The following is a 22,383-nucleotide window of genomic DNA, read 5'->3' as shown; positions in this document are numbered from 1 at the left end:
ATTTGAAAATTGATAGCCTGTGTACATATGGCAACTTCCCATTGATCTGAATATTGGGTTAAGGGAAACACTCTGAAATTGCCAGCTGAACTGACTGCACCTAATGAGATGGAGTTGTGAAAATAGCCATGAGCCTTTCATCACAGACTGAAATCCTTATGCAAATTTCTTGGTGAAGAAAGAAAACACGAAGTGCTACTGGAGAGTGGTTTTCAAGCCTCGCACAACCTCTTCATCCATAACCTTCAATTCTAGATGGCTGCATATTGTTCACTTGGCTAACTTCTAGAATAGGTTGATTGATTCTAGGCAACAGAATGTCATCACTAAAAAGAAATAAAATAATTCAAAAATGTGGTTTTTTTTTTAATATCAGGAAAGATAAGTGGGGTATTCTCAGTTTAGGTAAAACTTAGAATTGTGTTTCCCAAATTTCAGCTAGTCAGGTAACTACCTATAATTGCTCTAGCAAATGTACGTTTAGTTTATATGTCATTTGTTATTTTTCTTAATTCATTTAACTTAAACTTAAATACATTACTGTTAAAGGAAATATTATATCACTACCAAATTATAAGTAGATATATTTTACTATAAAGAGGTAACTACAAATATACATAAAATGAAATGTCATCAAATTTTAGTTCTGAGTTCAGGACTGTGATTCCTTTGCTGAAACAGAGATATATAAGTATTTGTGATGTGTTAAAACTGGCACCAAAAGATGTGTTTGTGTGTGTGTGTATGTGTGTGTGCCTGTGTGTATGTGTGTGTGCCTGTGTGTGTATGTGTGTGTGCCTGTGTGTGCCTGTGTGTATGTGTGTGTGCCTGTGTGTGTATGTGTGTGTGCCTGTGTGTGTGTATGTGTGTGTGCCTGTGTGTATATGTGTGTGCCTGTGTGTGTGCCTGTGTGTGCCTGTGTGTGTGCCAGTGTGTGTATGTGTGTGTGCCTGTGTGTGTGCCTGTGTGTATGTGTGTGTGCCTGTGTGTGTGCCTGTGTGTATGTGTGTGTGCCCGTGTGTGTGTGCCTGTGTGTGTGTGCCTGTGTGTGTATGTGTGTGTGTGTGTGTGTGCCTGTGTGTGTGTATGTGTGTGCCTGTGTGTGTATGTGTGTGCCTGTGTGTGTGTATGTGTGTGCCTGTGTGTGTATGTGTGTGTGCCTGTGTGTGTGTATGTGTGTGCCTGTGTGTGTGTATGTGTGTGTGCCTGTGTGTGTGTGTGTGTGCCTGATGCTGTTGAAATTTAGTTAAGCTTTGAAATTTATTTAAAAAAATTAGATCTTTACCATAAAACTACTTGGCATCTATAAAATGCTAAAGAGTATTGCTATTTTCTCAGAAAGGCATATGTTATCTGGTGTTTCATAATATGTGTTCAGCATGAAATATTTTTTAGGCAGAAAATAGAAGAAGATGTATATTTCTCTCCATGTCTGCTGGCAAATTGTGCTGTTGCTTTTGTTGTTTTTCAAATTCCTTGTCTCTATGACACTCTTTGCTTCTGTTCACTAAGTTAGTCAATCTTTGTAAAACACAACACAAACTTTTCATTTCCATTCTTGACTTACAGTATTTCCTTCACTGCTGCCTCACTTTCAGCTGTTAAAATACATCTCTCTGCCACCCAAAAACTTGCACACAAAATAGCCAAAAAGTGAAAATACCCAAATTAACATCAACTGCTGAACCGTTAAACATGTGGCAAATTCACACAAGGGAATACTATTTAGCAATAAAAGACTGAATTACTCACATGTGCTACAACATCAGTGGATCACAAATGCTAAGTAAAAAAGAACAAACAAAAGCTAGAAACAAAAGGCTCTATTTTATATGAATATATTTGTACGAAGTATTCAGAAAAGAAAAATCTATGAAGACAGAAAGTAGATTAGTGGTTCCCTGGGGCTACGGTGAGAGTGGAGGTTAACTGTAAATGGGCAGGTGGGATCTTATTGGGATGACGGAATTGTCCTAAAACTGGTTACCTATCATAACTGTACAACTTGGTATATTTATGAAAATTGATTGATTTTTATATTTAAAATGGGTGAATCTTTTGAAATAGACATTTTTCCTTCATAAAATTATGTAAAAATTTCAGCCAGCTAGAAAACAATCATCTATGATTGACCCATTCTTTCCTCTTTTAACATTTTTGTCTCTCATGCCATAATCTGAAGGTAACTTTTCCTTGTCTTGAGAAAACTATCATTATGTTTTTTATATATCTTAGATCTTTTAACATCTTTCTTGTATGATATTGAATATTTGTCTAATATCTTTACTTGACTGTGAGTTTTTGCAGATGTAAACTACTCTGAACTAGTCCATGTGAAATTAAATACTTATTGAATCTAAGTATATAAAGCAAATTCTATTTCATGAAGGCTAACTATAATAAAAAACAAGTGAAAATACCCATTAGCGCATTATTAAATTGCCTGCTTTGAAATCTGCAATTTACCTTTTGTTATCTAACTTTGAAAAGTAGTTTAATGCCTCAACACCTCAGTTACTAATTCAAAGAATAATAATAATAGCAGAAACAAAAGGTATAAGCAAGAGCAGCCACCTTTACTGAACATTTACTTTGAACTGGCCAAGCTGTTTGGTGCTTCTCATTTGGTAGATGCCATTCCAGAAAAAAGAAGCTGAGACACAACAAAATTAAATCAACTGGCTTAGGTCAGATGCCTTGGATGTAGAGCCTGAGGCAGAATTCGTACACATGGCTTTTGAAGGGAGTGGTCTCAAGGGATGGTAGGAATGAGATACAGGAAGGTAAAAGAAGGGAAGGGATAGGAGCTTTTTTTTTTTTGAGACTGAGTTTCCCTCTGTCACCCAGGCTGAAGTAAAGTGGCACAATCTCAGCTCATTGCACCTCTGCTTCCTGGGTTAAAGCGATTCACCTGCCTTAACCTCCCAAGTAGCTGGGATTACAGGCATGTGCCACCACACCTGGGTAATCTGTGTGTGTGTGTATTTTTAGCAGAGATGAGGTTTCACTGTGTTAGTCAGGATGGCCTTGATCTCCTAACCTCATGATCTGCCTGCCTCAGTCTGCCAAAATGCTGGGATTACAGGCGTGAGCCACCATGCCCAACCAGGAGTTACAATTTTTCAAAGGAAGTTGTGCTCTAGTCTGATCCATAGGGAGCTCTGAGGATAAACGGGAGAGCAGTCTTTCCTGTCTTGAGACAAGAGAATGGGACTTAAATATACCTGTCCCTGTTACTGTGTATACATGTGTGCACGTGTGTGTGTGTGTGTGTGTGTGTAGTCTTGGTTGTAGTTGCACACAGATACGCACACAGATTCACACACATAAATGCACAAAATCCCTGTTATGGCTTAGGTCGATACATTAGCAAATATTTTTTTAAATTAAATATTAATGCAAACTAGGATTAGAAAATCAAGCCCGTCTGACACCCTTCTTTAATCTTTGAATGAATTGATAAAAATAATTTTTAATTACATGCATTATTTAAATAATGTCTGAGGAACTTGAAGTTTGCTTGGAAACAGTTGACTTCTCCCAATATTCTGAATATTCCCCACTCCTTTTCTTATTTAGACTAATATATTTACATTCTCTATGAATGAAGATTTGCTCAGAACCTCAGTTTGAACAGTGTCCTAATCACCATATGTTCCAAATGAGTCACTCTGAATTTCTAAAGAATTATTGCATATCTTTAATTTTCATTTTCTCAGAGATAAAATCATAAAGGCAAGAAAAATTGGATGTTGGGAAGCAGTTCATAAGCTAGTTGCCTCCCAAAGGAAAACAATGCCATGAAACTACAATCCATAAAACAAAAATGCTGGGTGTGATGGCTCACACTTGTAATCCCAGCATCTTGAGAGGCTGAGGTGGGTGGATGATTTGAGGTCCTGAGTTTGAGACCAGCCTGGCCAACTTGGTGAAACCCTGATTCTACTAAAAATACAAAAAAAAAAAAAAAAAAAATTAGCCAGGAGTGGTGGTACGTATCTATAATTCCAGCTACTTGGGAGGCTGAGGCAGGAGAATTGCTTGAACCGGGGAGGCAGAGGCTGCAGTAAACCAAGAGCACACCACTGCACTCAAGTCTGGGTGATAGAGCAAGATCCTGTGATAGAGCAAGACCCTATTTCAAATAAAATAAAATAAACGTAAATAAATAAATAACAAAAAAGCATGGCATGATGCCTGCCATCTAGCACTGCACAATGAGCTACCAGCTTTGTTCTTAAGATGGCATGACTTATTGCAATAATAGAAAAACCATTTATAAGAAATGTCAGAAACTCTAAATGGCAATTGCTTGCCAGAGCACTCAGAGCCTTTGTTCATCCATTTTCATCCTTCTCTCAATCCAACCTCTTTGCCATTTACATATAGATACACAGGGAAATTTCTATGTCCTCTACTTATCTTGGTTACCTCATTTTTCTCCTTATCTTTCCTATTTTGAAAGCCAGCCTCGGAGCTGTCAACTTTAGAATAAGTATCCAGGAGGTCTGAATACTTGAAGTAAATAGAATGTTTGATTGGACAACATGTGTGTGTGCATTTCACTAAGTAAAATGCTACTGTGGATACCTGCCTATGATAAGGGCACCATTCCGTATTGGTATGAAGCAACAATTGGTTGAGCACGGGAAAAATTAACATGTCCAAACATATTATGTAGTAGTCAGCACCTCTAACTGGTCACATATTTAAGCCATACAATGGCAAAATGGGGAAATAAGGTATATTGCTTTGAGGTAAAGGCAAATATGAGGCAGAGACCAATCCCTGGAAGTATTTTCTTTGAAAAGGGAATCCTTCAGAGAGTGAGGCACCTCATTTCTATTTTAAACCACAGCCAGAAACATTTCTCCTAAATGAGAAATTTGCCCTAGGGATTCCTGATGTTTGTCAGAGAAACCGCTGTAAATTTATTTTCATTCAATGGAGAGAAGAGAAGGGAGGTAACATTCAAGACATACGCTTGTGCTTTTCATCTGTTATTTGATTTTCACCGTAAGTCTTTCAGGATAAAATAATATCTTTATGTTGTTGATAAGAGAACTGAGATTTAGAAAAATTAAAATTTAACAAAGAGAAAAGACAAATTATAGCATGTAAACCAAGGGACAGATTGCGGGGTAAAATCCAGACTTTTTGGACCTGATATTCATGTTCTTCTCATTTTTCATGCACCCTAAGGCTTAATACATCAACTCCCAAATGTAACAGGGAGGAGGCTATGAGGAGGCAACATGGGGATTAAACAAGGGCAGGCTATTTTGTTTACCGCAAGATTCCTCAACACGTTTAATATGCTGAAGTATATTTTGAGCTTCTGGGAAGGGCCTACAGGACAGTGTGTCCAAAATTTTGTGATCATAGAGTTCTTTCTCCCTGCAAGCATTGCCTGGCTTTGAAATTCTACTGAAAACATTTTAGAGACTACGGTTGCTCCAGTAGTGCCCTACAAGAGAAAAGAAAGGCAAGGGCTAGAATGGCTTCTGTTTTTATTTCATAGACTTCTGCATCACCTGAAATGTTGTGAGCTCACGTTAATTTGAGAAATAAAATGTGTCATTTACATGAATAAAGAATAATACTATGTACGTTCCCATTAGAATGTATTTATAGATACATGAAAAGAAATGCATGTGTACTAAACATATGTCCATATCTCTTGTAATTATTATGCAAAAGCAAAAGAGGAAATATATTCATGTACTGTCTGATGAGTATTATAATGATACAGCAGTAAACAGAGTTATATAAAACTGGGCACTGCTCTACGTGAACAGTATACATTAATGCATTTATTTCATTATCATAATAAACATTTGTAATTATCTCTGTGTGTCAGATGAGGAACCTGGGACACAGGTAAGTTAAATTACTTCTCAAAAGTCCTACTAGTTACTTACACAAAGAAGTTTGCAAAAGAACCTGATACCAACTGTTTTCTACTAAATTTCATACTACTTATGATTCGCACATTAACCTATATTGCAGGAAGTCTAGAAGACTTGTGAGGACGTCTGAAACCTAGGTAAAGACTAACTAGGGCTACAGGATGTGATTTCGCCTTTTTAAACTTTCTATCCCCATCTTATCCTGCTTTTGCACCTTGGTTTTTTTTAATTAAAATATGTATGTAATATATATATATATATATATATATTGTGAATACCAAAATATATTTTCGAAGAAACAAATATTATAAAATTTGATTTAGCAATATAATTGGCTGGACACAGTGGTTCACACCTGTAATCCCAGCACTTTGGGAGGCCAACGCATGTGGATCATGAGGTCAGTAGTTCAAGACCAGCCTGGCCAAGACAGTGAAACCCCATCTCTATTAAAAATACTAGCAAGGCATGGTGGCAGGCACCTCTAATCCCAGCTACTGGGGAGGCTGAGGCAGGGAATTGCTTGAACTCAGGAGGCAGAGGTGCAGTGAGCAGAGATCATGTCTTTGCACTCCAGCCTGTGCGACAGAGCAAGACTCCATCTCAAAAAAAAAAAAAAAAAAAGTAATACTCATTTATAGTCACTTGTCTGATTCTTATTTATTCATAGACATTTGATGAGCATCTACTAAGTAAAGCTGCAGGAAATATAAGCATAAATTAGAAACTCTCTCCACCTTAAAAAGTATGCTTGGGGTTTACTGGAGAAGACAGGTGTTTGAACATTAGCAGCTTTGTTCTACCAGTAGCAAGATTAATGTTGACTCATGAACAGCCTCTTTTGAGGTCTTCCTTGCTACCAGAGACACATGCACTCATACACATCTGTATGAGGATTAGCCAGGTGGGGCTGTTCACTCATCACTGGATCACAACACAACTATCCCTCCCCCAAGGTGATAACTGTATCTGTAACCTTATAACTTGCCTGTTTTTCTGTGATGCTTTAATCAGGCACAGATGTATGCTTAGGCTATAGGCAAAACACATGTAAAACATAATAAAAGGAAAAGGAGAATGAAACTAAAGCAGAAACCCCTATCATTATTACAGCAAAGGCAGGGGAGGGGGAATGGACTAACCACTTAGACTAGATTTTGGAAAATAATTGATAGTAATTAAAAATAATAAGAACAAATACTTACATAATATTAACCTTGAGCCAGGCATTGTAGGTGTTTTATATATTTTAACTTTTTTATGCTCCAAACTCTATGAGATAAATACTATTGTTACTTTATTTTTACTGATGAAGAAACTGAGACTCAGAAAGGATAAGCATCGGACCCAGTATTACAAATTGGGTATGTTCTGGGGCCTGTGTTCAAACTCAGGTGATCACTTCAGAGTGAACACTCTCAGCCACCACCAGAGCATCTGTGATACAAAGTTGAGTAAGTACTGACTGAGTCACCCCTTTTTGCTGGAAACTGCACCTAATGTTATAGTATATGAGAACATGTGGTATTTGGTTTTCTGTCACGGCATTCATTTGCTTAGGATAATAGCCTCCAGCCCCATCCATGTTGTTCCAAAGGACATGATCTCATTTTTCATGGCTGTATAGTATTTTATATTCACACCCATTCTATAAGGTGAATCTTATGCCCATTTGTTAATAAAGAAAAACTAAGAACAGATAACTATTATTGACTGGGTTTGCATGAAAACACAAGACTATTGGAGTTTAACACAGTGTGCTTTTAGAGGGAAATTGTTTCAGGACTTAAGTTCTGTGAAAATACAAGTCATATCTTATTTACTTCAGGATCTAAAACCATAGCATATTTTTATTCATTTTTAATTATCATGGATACATAATAGGTGTATATATTTATCTGATATTTTGATATAGGCATACAATGTCTAATGATTCAATCAGGGCAATTGGAGCATCTATTACCTCAAGCATTTATCATTTCTTTTTTTTTTTTTAGCAACATTCTAATTCTACTCTTTCACTTGTTTTGTAATATACAATAGGTTATTGTTGACTGTAGTCATCCTCTTGTGCTATCAAACACTAGATTTTATTTATTCTATCTAACCATATATTTGTACTTATTAACTATCCCATAGAATAGAGCACCAAAGCAAGAATTTTTTTCTATCATAAATTGCATCAATATTAATTAAGAGTGATGTAATCAATGTCCCTTTCTTTATTCAAGAAAAAATATATCTACTAATGAAAAGGAAAGTTACATGGATCATCCTTAAGGACAAGTTTTATAAAGTACTTTTAAAAAATGTATGAGATGTACTTAGGATTCCTGCCTAGCAAGCCATTTAATGAAATCTTTGCACTGGTCTTAAATGCAGCTGTGTACTGCTTGAAACCTCTCTTTATCACTCCTTTCCTTTTAAATCTGTTCCTCATATGAAATAGTTCTTACCTAGGTTTTCACATGAATGGCACCTAGGCAGACGTACGAAGCTGCTGCTAGGGAAATATAATGGAAACTCAGAAATGAAGGAAGCTGAGAACTGCCGAGCAGCCACAGACTCCCACTCTGCACCCACTTCCTCACCCCACCCTTTCCCACATATCACATAAGCATTCCAATTTTCCCTTGCTGAGGAAATGAAGCAAAACACATCCAAGGAGTGAAATAGGTTGTCCCTAAGAATCATAAAACCAAAGCTCCTCTTAGCAGGTACCAAAAAAAAAAAAAGAGCTCTTCTTAAGACTCCTATGCAAAACATCAATATCCTGGGCTTTTTATAACTTTTTTATATGGAAATGTTTATAGAGATGGCTCTTTATCAATGATTCTAGAAACTGTTTGACTTGAAGTTGAAAAATGAATTCAAGGTATAAAAATCTGGCATTAGCTCAAAGACGTTGACCCTGAATTCTCTTATTTTTAAAGATTAAAAACAAACTCAGAACTCCTCAATTTTAAATACATTTTCTGGACCCAAAAATGTTTTTCATTTTATGTTGATAAATTACTATATTCCAAAGGGGACTGCTTTTCTCCTTCTGGGAAAAAAATAATGTACATTTCATATTGATATTCTTTTCCTTTTAAATTAACCTCTAAAAAAAGTTACATAAACACATGCCAAAAAGTGACATGTTCAAAGAAGAAATGAAAAATGTCACTGTGTGTATATACCCACCTCCTGTGTGTATACTTTTTTAATGAGATCATTATTTTGCATTCTGTTTTGAAACTTGTTCTTTTAACTTAAGAAATATGATCTGAATATATTTTCACCACACTGGTATTTGCCATTCTCAGGGGACTTAGGGTGAATAGATGGGAGAATTTATCAACATGCAAATGAAACAAGGCTCTTGCCCGAGCTGAGTGAATTTGGACCAAGGAAGATGACACTGATTAGGTGAGAGAGAAACAAAGATTAGAAAGGGCAGAAGTCTGGGACCTGAAGGAGGCGGCCAGGAAACCACATTGGTCATGACACAGCCTTTTCAAGGTCAGGAAGGGAGTGACCGGGCGAGCAACAACTAGGTAGACATAAGAACAGGTTACTGTGACCTTATGAGGAGCCAAAACTAATCATTGTAAGTTAAGCACTTTGTGTCTACTAAATATGTGTTCTTTACAGACAATACTATATGAGCTAGATCCAGTTGAGGATTTTATAGAAGAAATAGAGGATCAGAAAAGTTAAATACTTTGCTAGAGATGACACAGCTTGTTAGAGCAGGGATCATAGTTAGGGTGTTTTCCTTCCAATGTCACAGCATGTTCCATTTCAAAGCTTCCATTTCAAGGTTTATTCTTTATCTACTGTCCTTTTTCACGATGTACATCTTCTCCCTCTGTACTTGTACACATGGTTAAATATAAATTCATCTCCCAGAAAATCTTCACAGGTCTTGGTGCAAAAGAATCAGGGTTCTTCAATAAGCTCAATGTATGTTAACTGATGAATCTCATGGCTTATGTTTGTGGATTATGCGTATGTGTGTGGAGTATACAAGAGTGTACACGTATGAGTCTAGCGTATGTTTATACAAACATGTATTTGTGTACAAATAGGTATGTGTAGATGCACACACAAAATTATAAACCTCATTGATTTTAATAACCATCTTATACTATTTTCAAAGGCAGAGAATTAGGTCTGTGACAACCAGATCAAACTTTCCAAAAGCTAATAAGAGGTGATTGATGGCTAACACTTACAGACACAAGAGAAGTACAAACACACCACCATTAAAAATATCTGATGAATAAACTTTCAGCACTGAAACTAAGAATACAAGTGGAACAGTCCTCTCTGTGTATTGGAATTTTACTCTATTTGTGACGGCACAGTATATAAACAACTTTCAGGAATTCATCTGTGGCTTTAAGAGAAGTCTGAGAGTTTTTTCTTAAGCATTTTCAACATAATAAATAAACTAGTATTTGAACACATTTTGTTGGGTCTTTTCCCTGGGAGATGTTACCAATTATTTGGATTGATAGTACAACATAGCAGCTGTTAGGAAATGGGATTTTAAGTCAGTGCCTTTGCCTCATCACACATCTGGAGAACACCATTCCCACACCTTTCCCACCTTGTTCAATTTTAAGTCTTCCACAGTGATACCTCCATTGTCTGAGCTACAGTATCTATTTTTGCGAATTTAGAGGGTTGTACTGACAGATTCTCTCTAAATTTCTTTTTTTTTCCTATTCTCTCATTTGCTACCCAGTCCTTCCCTTCTCTTTGAACACATCTGTAAAAATAATCTTGCAGTAACATACCCAAGAAAGTGCCTCCTTTATCTAAGTTGGGAAGAGTATTCTTTTAAAACTATGACCACGAATCTCAAATGGGCACTCAGCACTGCCCAACAATCTTCTCACATTTGCTCGGTAAATTCACTTTGTCAGGCTCTGATAAGACTATATGGTACTTCCTTTCTTTTTGAAATATCAATTACTCCCACCACACAAATGATTTTCACCCTACCCTACTTCATATTAACTGAGAAGAAAGCAATTGGACACACCATCTCTCAATTTCCCATTATAAATGTACCAATATCTAAGCTGGTATTCTCCGCTTTTCCTAGCATATACTGCAGATAAAGGGAGGCTTTGCTGCAACTAAAGCCAACTGCTTTACAGTATCAGGGACCTCAGTGGTTTCTTCCCCCCACCCATGGCATCCCCAGCACCTAGAAGAGTACCCAGTAGGAGCTCAGTAAATATAAATTCAATGACTGAATGAATACCTGTGACTATGAAAGATTTCATCTGTTCAAAATGGGGAGGAGGACAAGTATCAGGACAACTTTAGGGTGATACTGGACATCTGCAGCTCATGGCTAGATAATCACATGTAAAACAAATGATAAATAAATAGGAGATAATGTTCACCCATGCCTCATCTACTCTGTCTTCGTCTTACCTGGCTTCTTACATTGTATCTAGCAATTAATGGTTACATTCATAGAATATCTTAATAGAGCCAGCTGCTGTCCATTCATCTCCATAAGTCTTAACAACAGTGATCAATTTACATAAGATAAAACTGAAGCTCAAAGGAGTCAAGTATGTTACCAGTGTCAACTCTTAAGTGAAGGAGGTGAGGTTCAAATCCATGGATTTTTTTTTAATGAGAAAGTCCATACTTTCACTACCTAGCCATGCTGTCAATCTGCCCCTGAGACCTTCCTACAAGTCCAAGTTCAATTGAGTTTCTTAGCCAATCCTTCGGGAAATAGGACTACATTTTACTGCAGTCTACTGGAAATGTTATACTGTCAATAATCCCATCCTAATTGTGTCAGGCATGAAGTCTAAATGGCCACAGAGATAAGGCAGAGAGACATGGGAACCCCTAATGGGAACTTGATATCCAACCTCTGTCTTGTAGGATTGTATCTTGCTTTCTGTGTTACCAGTCATGAATTTTAATCATGCAAGAGAAGGCAACATCTTCTAAGATTACAACAGGAGCAGATCTTGGTTTTATGGGATCTGAAGCACAAAAGATTCGGGGAAGGGGGGTCTATGAGAAAAGAATTAAAAATCACATATAAAATTTGGCATGGAAGTTAATATTAATTAGAGTAGGAATAGAAAGGGGGCCATGCATTTGAAAGTCTCTATAGCTTAATCTTCATTTACTTCAAAGTCATTCTGCCTCTGATCCTGATCTAGTCCTAACTGGAAGGCAGAAACACAGTGGTTGAGAACTTTTGTTCTCCAGGTGGGCAGCCTGAATTTGAATCCCACCTTGACCACTTCCATCCAGGTATATGATCTTAGGTGAGGGACTGAAACTACAGAAGCATATCCTTTCTCATTTGCTAAATTTTCAACTACAGCTAGTTTATAAAAATTGCTAATATGAATGATCATATAAAGTCTTGTTCATAGTGCCTGACATATGCTCAACACAGTGCTCATTAAGGCGTGTTTAATATGATTAGCCTCAAATGCCACCTTCTTGCTTAACAGCTCTGGGATCTCTCTACTTGAGACTCCCCTACCATATCATATTCATTTGATACCTGAAGATTTGACTCTGAGTCTTCCCATTATGTATCTTCAATGCAAGATCCCGGCCCTAACTCCCTGCTGAACCAAAGCTTGGTTCCCAGCCTCACTACAACTGTGTCATCACATTTTGGCACACCTATCAGTTTCATCAGAAGCCTTGTTTCTGCCTGAGTACCAGCAAATCTTCCCCATTTTCCTGGGCATAATCCAATAAAACTAGAAAAAAGGAATATGATGAAAAGCATTCACAATAGATTTTTAAGTAAAGAGCTAGAATTCCTATAATTATGGCTAGTAAGGTTGGTTTTACTGGGATATACAAAAATTAGATACTACAAATATGTAAAATGGTGAGATCCTCACCTAGAATATAATGACCTTTCTATTACAGATAATGTAATTATTATAATATATTATGCTACTGAACAGCCCTGTGATTTCTAACAAGTCAATTAACCTTTCAGGGCCTCAATTTCCTCATAAAATGAGGAGGGTGGACTACACTATGACTCTTGCTAGTTCCAAAAAATATGTATTAGTACATATTCCTGGGATATTAATGTATCATTCACATCTCAACTTGGAATGTCCCCATTTGAATATTTCCCTTGGAAACTGTTAAGTGAGGGAGGAGGAACTTCTCAAAGGAGCAATATTGTCTTCTTTTTTTGTGTGTAAAGTTCACCTTTTTACCTCTATCATCACATATTTTTACTGTGGCAAGTACTCAAGGAATATAATTTCACTTTTCAAAATTCCTTCTCTAGTAAAGTCCTATTAAGACAATTAGCATTGCTCCTAAAACTGTATATATATGATATATATGGCGTATAACCCAAGTTGTTGAAGCAACCTGGTAAGATGAAATGAAGACTAGACCTGCTCACTCCATGTGGAAGGTAGAGGGAAGACCTAGATCAACGAAGAGGAGTGAAGTTTTGGCTTACGCTCATGCTAAAGATTGGTACAGGCAGTCATTTCATATAAAGGAAGTCTGAAAATAAGTGCTGAGTCCATGCCCTGGCAGGGATCTGGGGCAGAACAAAGAGATGTCTGGGAGTCAGCAGATATGATACAGAAACAATATCAGAGCATGTGAAAGAAGATAGAGTCAGGAACTGTGTAGAAACTTCCTATCTGAACCCTTCACTGTCTTTCCAGGACCAAAGAGCAAGTCCTAAAGTCCTTATAATGGCCCTGTAGGGTCTGACTTTGGCTCTCCCTCCATTGCTCCTCCCATTACTCTGGCGCACTCACTCTGCCTCAGCTACGTTAGCCTGCCTGTGCTCCTTGGATACATGAGGCACACTTCTAACCAAAGCCTCCTGCATATGGCAATTCCTTTCCCTGGAATAATGCTCTTGTCCCAGACTCTCTCATGTCTCATGCACTCATTTCCTTTAAGTATTTTCAGACAAGTCAGTTCTTTGGAAGGGCCTTCTCTGACCACCCTTTGCCTCTACTGTCTGACTACCCATAAAACAAATACATAAAATGGTGAGGTCCTCACTAGAATATAATTATCACTCTATTAGAGATGTTGTAATTATTACAATATTTATGCTGCCAAATAGCATTGTGATTCCTAACAAGTCAATTAACCTTCCTGGGCCTCAATTTACTCATAAAATGAGAAGGGTGGACAACCCTTTCTATGATTCCTGCTAGTTCCAAATAATATGCATTAGTACATATACCTGGGATATTAATGTATCACTCATATCTCAACTTGGAATGCTGACACTCTGTTGCTGTCCCCTCGCCATATTTTGTGCTTGTCCCTATTAAATATTAAATTATGTATTCCTATATATTCCTTTATTTATATTTTTGTCTTGCTTCCCCAGTAGCACATGAATTTCTCAAGGACTGTAACTGTGTTCACATACTATGCTTAGGACAACATATGGACCACAATACAGGCACACACATGTGCCTCCATTAGTGAATGATTGAATGAAATCTACTACAACTACTCTGATTCTTATTTTTGTACCATTTATAGTTTGTATCTCAAAACTCAGTAGATGAGCTTGCAAGAATGGAGGCTTTATCTGTTCTGCTGATGGCTGCATCCCCAGCATCTAGAACAGTACCTGGCACTTGGGAGTTCTCAATAAACAGTCTTAAATGTTGTTTATCATGAAAACCTTTTTGTACTCTAGTTTTAAGAACGGAAATGAATTGTTCTTTGATTTTGGTAACAAGTCACCACCAGGATCAGTTTTAAACCCAACGCAATCAATCAATGACAATTTTGCATTAGTAACCATGCTTTTGAAAGCCTAAAACTCTGTATAAAACAGCAGTGTTTGTATTTGAGTGACAGCATCTTACAAGCACAGCTCTCACTTGTTTACCAAGCAATGAAGCAACTCTTGGTTTCAGATATCGAGCTGTGGTCTCTCTCTCTCTCCTCTCTCTCTCTCTCTCTCTCTCTCTCTCTCTCTCTCTCTCTCTCTTTCTCTCTCTCTCTCTCTCTCTCATGGAAAGATGATGGTGCCTAGCTATAACAGGAAAACACCAATAACTTATTATGATCCTAGACAGTATCCTAAGCATATACAAATACCAACTATATTAATCCACAAAACAAGCAGGAGAGGGAGGTGCTATGATTATTCCAATTTAGTAGATAAAGAACTAGAGTACCGAGGGTTGCAGTGCTTACCCAAGGCCTATAGCTAAGGTGTATTCGAGCTGGGATTATCATTGAATCCAATTATTTTGGCTTCAGAGTCTGTGTTCTTATTTTCTACATTCTGTGGCTTCCCTATGAGAACTGAAACACAGTTGTTATAATTGCAGCAGCCAGATTTGGCTTGATGATTACTCTACTGACCTAATCAAATACTTTTCAAATAATTGTCATGAACGGTCTGGCCAGTGGCATTGAATTGCAAACAGAGAGGTAAAGGCAGACATCTGTGGAATGGTGGTACTGAAGCAAGCAGTTAGGAAGGTACAGAATTTAGAGTTTAATAATTGACGTGTTGAACAATTAAGATAACTGCCCTTATAATTTCTGTTTGTGTGTATGTGTGTGTGTGTGTGTGTGTGTGTGTGTGTGTGTGTGGTCATAGAGGTAGAAAACACTTCAATTTATGGCTGAATCCCTCAGCCTGATAGTTCTTTGTAATGGCACCTATTTCTAATCTTATAACTTCACTACCCAGCCCAGCTCTAAATTCTTGGACCATAAACAGAATAACAAGAGGGCTGAAATTTGAATAAGCATTTTATGAAACAAGGTATGTTTGAAGTTTATCTTCTGAGTATAATTCATTAGATTTTTCTTTGCAGAAACTATTTCTGTCAATAACAAATCATGTTTAAGTCGTTTCATCTCTCTCAGACTTAGTTTCCTTATCTATAAGACAATCAATTTGAAACTGGCAGTTTCTGCAGGATATTTTGTTCTATGAAGCCTTGACAAATCAGAGCTATAATTATGAAAATTACTGATACATCTCTTATTTTTCCCTCTTCCCCATTTTTCTGGGTTCACTATTGTATGTATGCTTTTACTAATGTCTCTACATAGAACTAGAAGCAAAAAAAAAAATCAGATTTTTAAATACAATTTTTTAAATTTACATGGGCATATTCTGTAAGAGATGTTTATATCATATATGACTTTTATGTATCTATGTATGTTTTATCTTACTTTGGAATATTTATCTTGTGCAGGAATAATGAATGTCTTTGGATTAGTACTATAATAAAGATATTGGAATCAATCTAGACTCCTTCACTTACTTCCTTGTGATCTTAAGCAAGTTATTATTCACCCTGAACTTCTAGTTTATTCATCCACAAAATCAAAATAACACTTGCAATCGTGCATAGTTGAGATGATAATTCCAAGGCAAGGCATATGCAGCACTTTCTTTTCACCCCCTTTGTCTTTTACAGGTTCTCAACTAAGGTAAGCTTTCCTCCCTCCATTGTACTCTGTTCTCAATAACTAGAACCATCAGTATCCCTTCTTGTTTTTTACTTGTTGATAAAGGTTGGGGTATGTATTTTCTGTTGATGACCATCTTCGTCAAGCCGTAAAATCCAGCTGATGCTCTAATTCAATGCTGGATGCACTTGCTTCAAAATATTACTCCAATATTCATCATCCTATTGCCTTTGTTCACGCTTCAATCAACCCAATCCATACATCTCAGACCTTTTCATAAATAACAGTCCTCCTGGATTCAAGGCTTCACTTTTTCTCAGTAGCATCTTATGTTGAATTTCCTCCTTTCTCCAAAATCACCAGCCCTTCTCTGCCCCATCTGTTTCCATCAATCCTACTTGTCTCTCAAAGCAAACCAGATCGACTCTTAGTTTGTGAATAAACATTTATGTCTGTTTTCTCTTCAAATTTTACCCCAGATCCCAACTAAAGTGTGCATTTGATGTGACTAAAATTTAATGCTGATTTATTCATATTACAAGATTCTGTATAACTTCTAATGTAGTTCCTTTATAATGTTCTTTTACTCTGTTTAGAATAGTATGGTATGCATGTTTATGCTTGTGAAATATATAAGTGATTGAGAGTATTTCATGCATAGAATGTGTCCAAGAAAGGCTTGTGGAAAGTCATTAATGAATACCTGATTTAATACTTTCTCCCCTTTGCAAAATTATTTGCCATTGCCCATGAGTTTGTAATGCTTAGAAAATTAAAATTATATAATAAGATATGGAGTCTGATGACCTGAGTTTGAATTCCAGTTTTATGACTTGCTAGCTGATCCAAATTCAGTGGCCTCTGTAGGTCTACGTTTTCTTACATCTAAAGTGGAAGTGATTTACCTATCTCAAAGGACCATGGTGAAGTTTAAATAAGATACTGGCATGCTATACTATATTACATGAATAATATAGCTATACTATACTCTGTTTACATACCTGACATATAGGTAATATTCAATAAAGTAAAATATTAATATTATTTATAATTTTTTCATTTTATGGCTAAAAATTAGGATGTCAGTCAAATAATAGTCTAAAATCACATGACTAATAAGAAACGAAGCTGTGATTAGACTCCAAGTATAACTTTAGATCCTCTGAGTGTAATCTCTGAATACACTAAATCTTCTTCCAGTAGTCCCCTTTTAGGCCTAATGTTCTTGAAATAAGAAAAGATTAATCGTAAGAGACCCTAAAGACAGGTAGATACTATATGTATTCTCTTTATTTCAATCTTAGATGGTGTAAACAGATTGTATGTTTAAGTTTTCTAATATAAAGTATTTTTAATCTTTCTTAAACTTTACAGTTTACAAAGACTTCTCTGATACCCCAAAACACATAGCACTGGCATGCTATTGCACTGGGGGAAGCAGAATGCTGGGAGAATTAGAGCAAGACTCTATGAATTTCAGTTAAGCTATTTGAGATGGAAATCAGCCCCTGCTAGTCATCTCTAGCCCCTTGGTCCTTATTAAGCATCATGGTCTGGACACAACGTCAGTGATGTTTTTCAGTTTGCCCAATTTATTGACAGATCCAGCACTTCTCCACGTCTGTCAACAGCACAGGAGAATTAATAACTTGGGTTCTAAAAATCCATCTTTGCATAGATAGCTAATACCTTGTTTAAGTCTCTTGAGGAAGCTTGTATTACAGTACCACGACAGGTATCTACTAAATAAAATGAGTTGCACAAAAACAAAAGACAGTCTACTGCTTATCCTAAGAAGGACTTAGATTCCCAGTTGATTTCTTTTTGTCTTTTTATCAAAGATAAGTATCAATAAAAGTGACTTTTTTTCAAGTCATGTGTGTTAATTTTTGTGAAATTTTGCTTTTACTAAGACTGGTAGAAGGATGGTTCTTTCTTCATTTAGTAACTGCTTCAGCATAATTTAATACATATTTAGATGAAAAGTAGATATTTCCACAGTGAAGCTTTACGTATAGAGATAATGAAATCACTTTGCCATTAAAATTTTGATTCAATTTCTCCTTGGAATGCATTAACAGAAAACCACTTTCATTTTTATAGTTGGAAAAAAAAAGGCAATTTACTGTTGTGAGGGTTCAGGAGTATTCCAAACCAACATAAATCTGGAGCCTCCTTAACTCCCCACTAAGTAGAGAGAGTCTATGAATTTAAAACACTGGTGATTGGTATTGTGTGTTATCCCTAGAAGTCTGCTTCCCACTATTATTTTCATACCGACTGAACTGGCATTAAGATTACTTTTCTTAAAAAGAAAACTTAATGACATTGAATGGAATTTTTGCCAAAAAGTTAATAAATAACAATATGATGTGCTTATTTGTTATTGGAACTCTGTGTAAGTTTTGAGAAACCGTATCATGAGGATGCTTGAAATAGCAGTCCCAAATATCAAATTTTAGAGCTACAGTAAAGGACATTTCTCTATTCTTTTGAAATACAATGAATATTTCCCTGAGGTATGATGAATTATCCAACTATGGAAGAGGAGGAAAGATTAGTCTAACGGTTACACTGTTTATCAATTCCAAAGTAGGCCACTATATCTATTTTATGATAAACAATATGTGTTACATAAATTCTCAAATTTTAATTACCTGTTAAACTCACTGAAGTTTTGAAATGGAAAGTTCCATGAAGATTATCAAGTCCAGTTTTCTCATTTTAGAAAACTAGAAAACTACAGAGGTAAAGTGACTTATCCAAGGTTAGAGAAAGCAAGAGAGTGGCAGAGAAGGCATAAGCATTTGTGCTCCAACTATTATTTTATGTTCTCAGCTGAAAGAATAACTGTAACTCTTAGTTTATAAATATATGGCATGGATTTCTGTGTAGTATTATGCATTCATGAATATCATATGTAGATCAGAACAGGACCCAAGATTTAGGGACCTAACCCCTGTCTTCTACAATGAATGAGAACTCAAAGCACTCAAAGATAAGCAAATACAAATATTTTAGACTTTTACATTACCAATTTATTTTGAAGTACATGTATTCTGTACATAGCTAAAAAGCAATATAACTACATTATGCAAACATTGTATTTTATATGCCCTTCAGAACATAATGGATAATAAAAATATCATAATACCAAAAGAAAAGAAAAACTATATTCTGAATATTGTGTATACTGTAAAACAGTTGTAAGTTCACATGAGTTTAATGATTTAGGGGAAAAGTTCACAATCATCCTCATAAGACTTTAACGTAGGTTCAAGATTTTCTACTTAATACTCAAATTCTTTCATAGGACAATTGAGCAGACAGAAATAACAAAGGTGAAGTAAATCATTATCTTAGACATGCAAAATGATGGGGGAGGAAAGGAACTCCTAGATGAAAATAAATCTGAATGAAATGAGCATTGGTACCTTTTTTAAGAAAGTTTCAGAAAAACTATGAAGATGCTAGCTTTATAATAAACATTGCTTATCATTTTATTAATTAAAATTTGGCTGTAACTGTAGAGTGCACACATTCTGATCTATAAACTATATACAATGAGTTATATCAATTTATTGATTTGTTTTATATCTCCAGCTAGCAAAGTATATAGTCAACTTAAATCTAGTTTTAAAGGTCTTCTCACGCTAAGATTCACTTTGGAGATTTGTCTTATGCAGACTTCAAAATAAAAAGTACGACTGCTTTTTGCCTCTATTAGCGTTTATGTATTAAATAATGTTTACTTAATGTGATTGTCAACATTTTACCATTTAAAATTACTTCCTAACAATCACTGTAAATCATATGTAAAGTTTATATAGAAGTTTCTGAAATAGTGCATTCTCTCCATAGTATTACTCCAAGATTGGCTTGAAGAATGCTGATATTGTAAAAGGTAAAATACAAGAGATAAAGTGTTCATGCAAATTAGTACAGCTTTGAATTTAATAATAATAGTAAAGAAAGACTTTCATAGAGTTTAGTAGCTCTTAGAGGAAAGAAACACAAGTTCGTATTTGGGAGAGTGAATATTTGTGTTCCTGAAACAAGCAAAACCAATACTAGAGTTGGTGTCATCACCAAAATCCAGAGTCAAAGCCCTCAACACAAGAGCTGAAAGAATGACCACACATCATCCATGAAATAAGATAAAACAAGCCCCTCAACAAAGCTGGATTTCTGAGGCTATTTCATGAACTGTAAGTCCCAGAGAGAATAAAAAACTGCATTACCATGGGATGTCCCAATCATATTTGCCAACTAAAATAACACACATGCATGAACAGAGAAGCCAAACCAAGTTACCGGTTTCATGAAAATGTACAACATGAAGTCAATTTTAAAGAGCAATGACCACTTCTAGATTTTAGAATTTAGCCTCTTTCTAGAACTACAGATGTTTTCATCAGAGAGGGCTGCCAAAAGCATTCTGCAACTTATTATAAAATTAAGCAAACAAACCCAGCTCTCCACCATCCCCCACCTCCTGCTCCCTGCACCCCTGCCCCCTTGAGTTATAAATGTAGGTTTCTGGTAACCTACATCAGAGTGACACACTTATTTTAATTTGATGTTTGCTATTGGTAAATGAAATCTCATTTATGTTACACTGTGGCAGCCATTCTCTGGAGAACAGGATTAGTTGTGGATGTAAATACATTTATAACATATTTTCCTTTTTACTTAAGTTTAAAATTTGAAGCAAGAAGAATGCCTAAACATAACTACGTCAAACCTCATCTAGGGCTTCTTTTAAAATCGCTCTGTCAACTTTAGATAAATAACGACTGGTTGTATGCAAACACACTCTCAAATGTGTTCTGAGTAGTTAGAAATTTACAGTGTAAATTTACCCAGATTCCCAGAGAAACATTTAATTTAGGAAACAATAAGGGCTAATACAAAATTTAGTGTTTAAACAAAGAGATAATTGATAAGGAGAACAGAAGAAGCCTCTAATGAACATAAACAGCAATACTCGAAAAACAATTGGCTATCTAGAATATATGTAAAGTCTGTTACATGAGTTCGAGTCTTTTCCCCTTAGAGTCTCTGTTAGTATGTAAAAATAGGTAACATTATAAACACTTCTCCAGATGACCTTATGAAAAGCCTGTCATTCTTAGGCTCCAATCTTAGACCATAAGAAATTATGTCTATTTACTTTCATTTGATGAATGCAAATGCATAGCACGAAACGAGTGATCTCACAATATACCCAAATAAAATTTGCCAATACAATAAGAGGAGATATTAGATAAAATAATGAAACATAAGTATGGACTAAATACTCTCAAAATAAGCAGGCATATCCTTTATAAACCCTTCATCACTTCAGTTTCGGTCCTGACATTTTGATCCAAAGTGTTTCTCACAGTTTTAACATTCTTTTGTGAAAATATTATTGCAACTTACAAAAAGTTTATTTCATTAATCTTTGCTCCCCGGAAGACCCTGGCTTCCTTCATGTCCATCCCAGAGTCACATTTGTCTCATCTCATTTCAGGTGCCTCTTACATTCACCTAAGACATTTTCATGGCAAAACAGAGAATTTTTAGAAGTCACTGAAAAGCACTCCCTTACCTTCTAAACCTGCTTCAATCAGCCCAAACTGTTCCAATAATTTAACAAAAAGCACAATGACGATCAGAACTGCTATCATTTCAAGCCCTTCCAAGTTCATGGTCAGCTAGGTCATGGTCCGACCACAGCCACTGAGAAGTGCTCCTCTGCCTGGCTTTCTTTGTAAAGCCATTAAACTACATTAAGAAGGCTACTGCTGGAGAAAGGGGAGGAGGAGAGCGCATGAGAGAGAGAGAGAGAGAGAGAGAGAGAGAGAGAGAGAGAGAGAGAGAGAAGGGAAAGGAGATGGAGAGGCTGAGAAAAAGGGCGTGAGTGAGAGAAAATGCATTCATCCTGTCTGCTGTAGCAGAGGCCAGAAGTGGCAGCCGGATAAAGTCGGGCCTGTCGGAATTATCCGCTTCCTGGTTGTCACTCCCGCACAGAGAGACAGCCACGCATGAA

General features: G+C 36.3%; 1 protein-coding gene across 5 annotated transcripts in view; it reads right to left on the bottom strand.

Moving 5' to 3' along the window:
• KCNIP4 (potassium voltage-gated channel interacting protein 4) overlaps positions 1-22,383 on the bottom strand; it is a 1,202,281-nt gene that overhangs the window by 529,384 nt on the left and 650,514 nt on the right. The window contains exon 1 of one of the 5 annotated variants that reach the window (XM_002745949.6): positions 21,943-22,125. The exons of the other annotated variants lie outside the window; for them this stretch is intronic. Within the exon in view, the coding sequence (XP_002745995.1) occupies positions 21,943-22,042 (100 nt within the window). The 5' untranslated portion in view covers positions 22,043-22,125. Of the gene's footprint in view, positions 1-21,942; positions 22,126-22,383 lie in introns of those variants that run through there. 5 annotated transcript variants of the gene reach the window in all.

This window comes from Callithrix jacchus, chromosome 3 (genome assembly GCF_049354715.1).
Source record: "Callithrix jacchus isolate 240 chromosome 3, calJac240_pri, whole genome shotgun sequence".
Classification (NCBI taxonomy): Eukaryota; Metazoa; Chordata; class Mammalia; order Primates; family Cebidae; genus Callithrix; species Callithrix jacchus.
The sequence above is the reverse complement of the archived record's forward strand: the minus strand, read 5'-3'. Positions and strand labels throughout refer to the sequence as shown.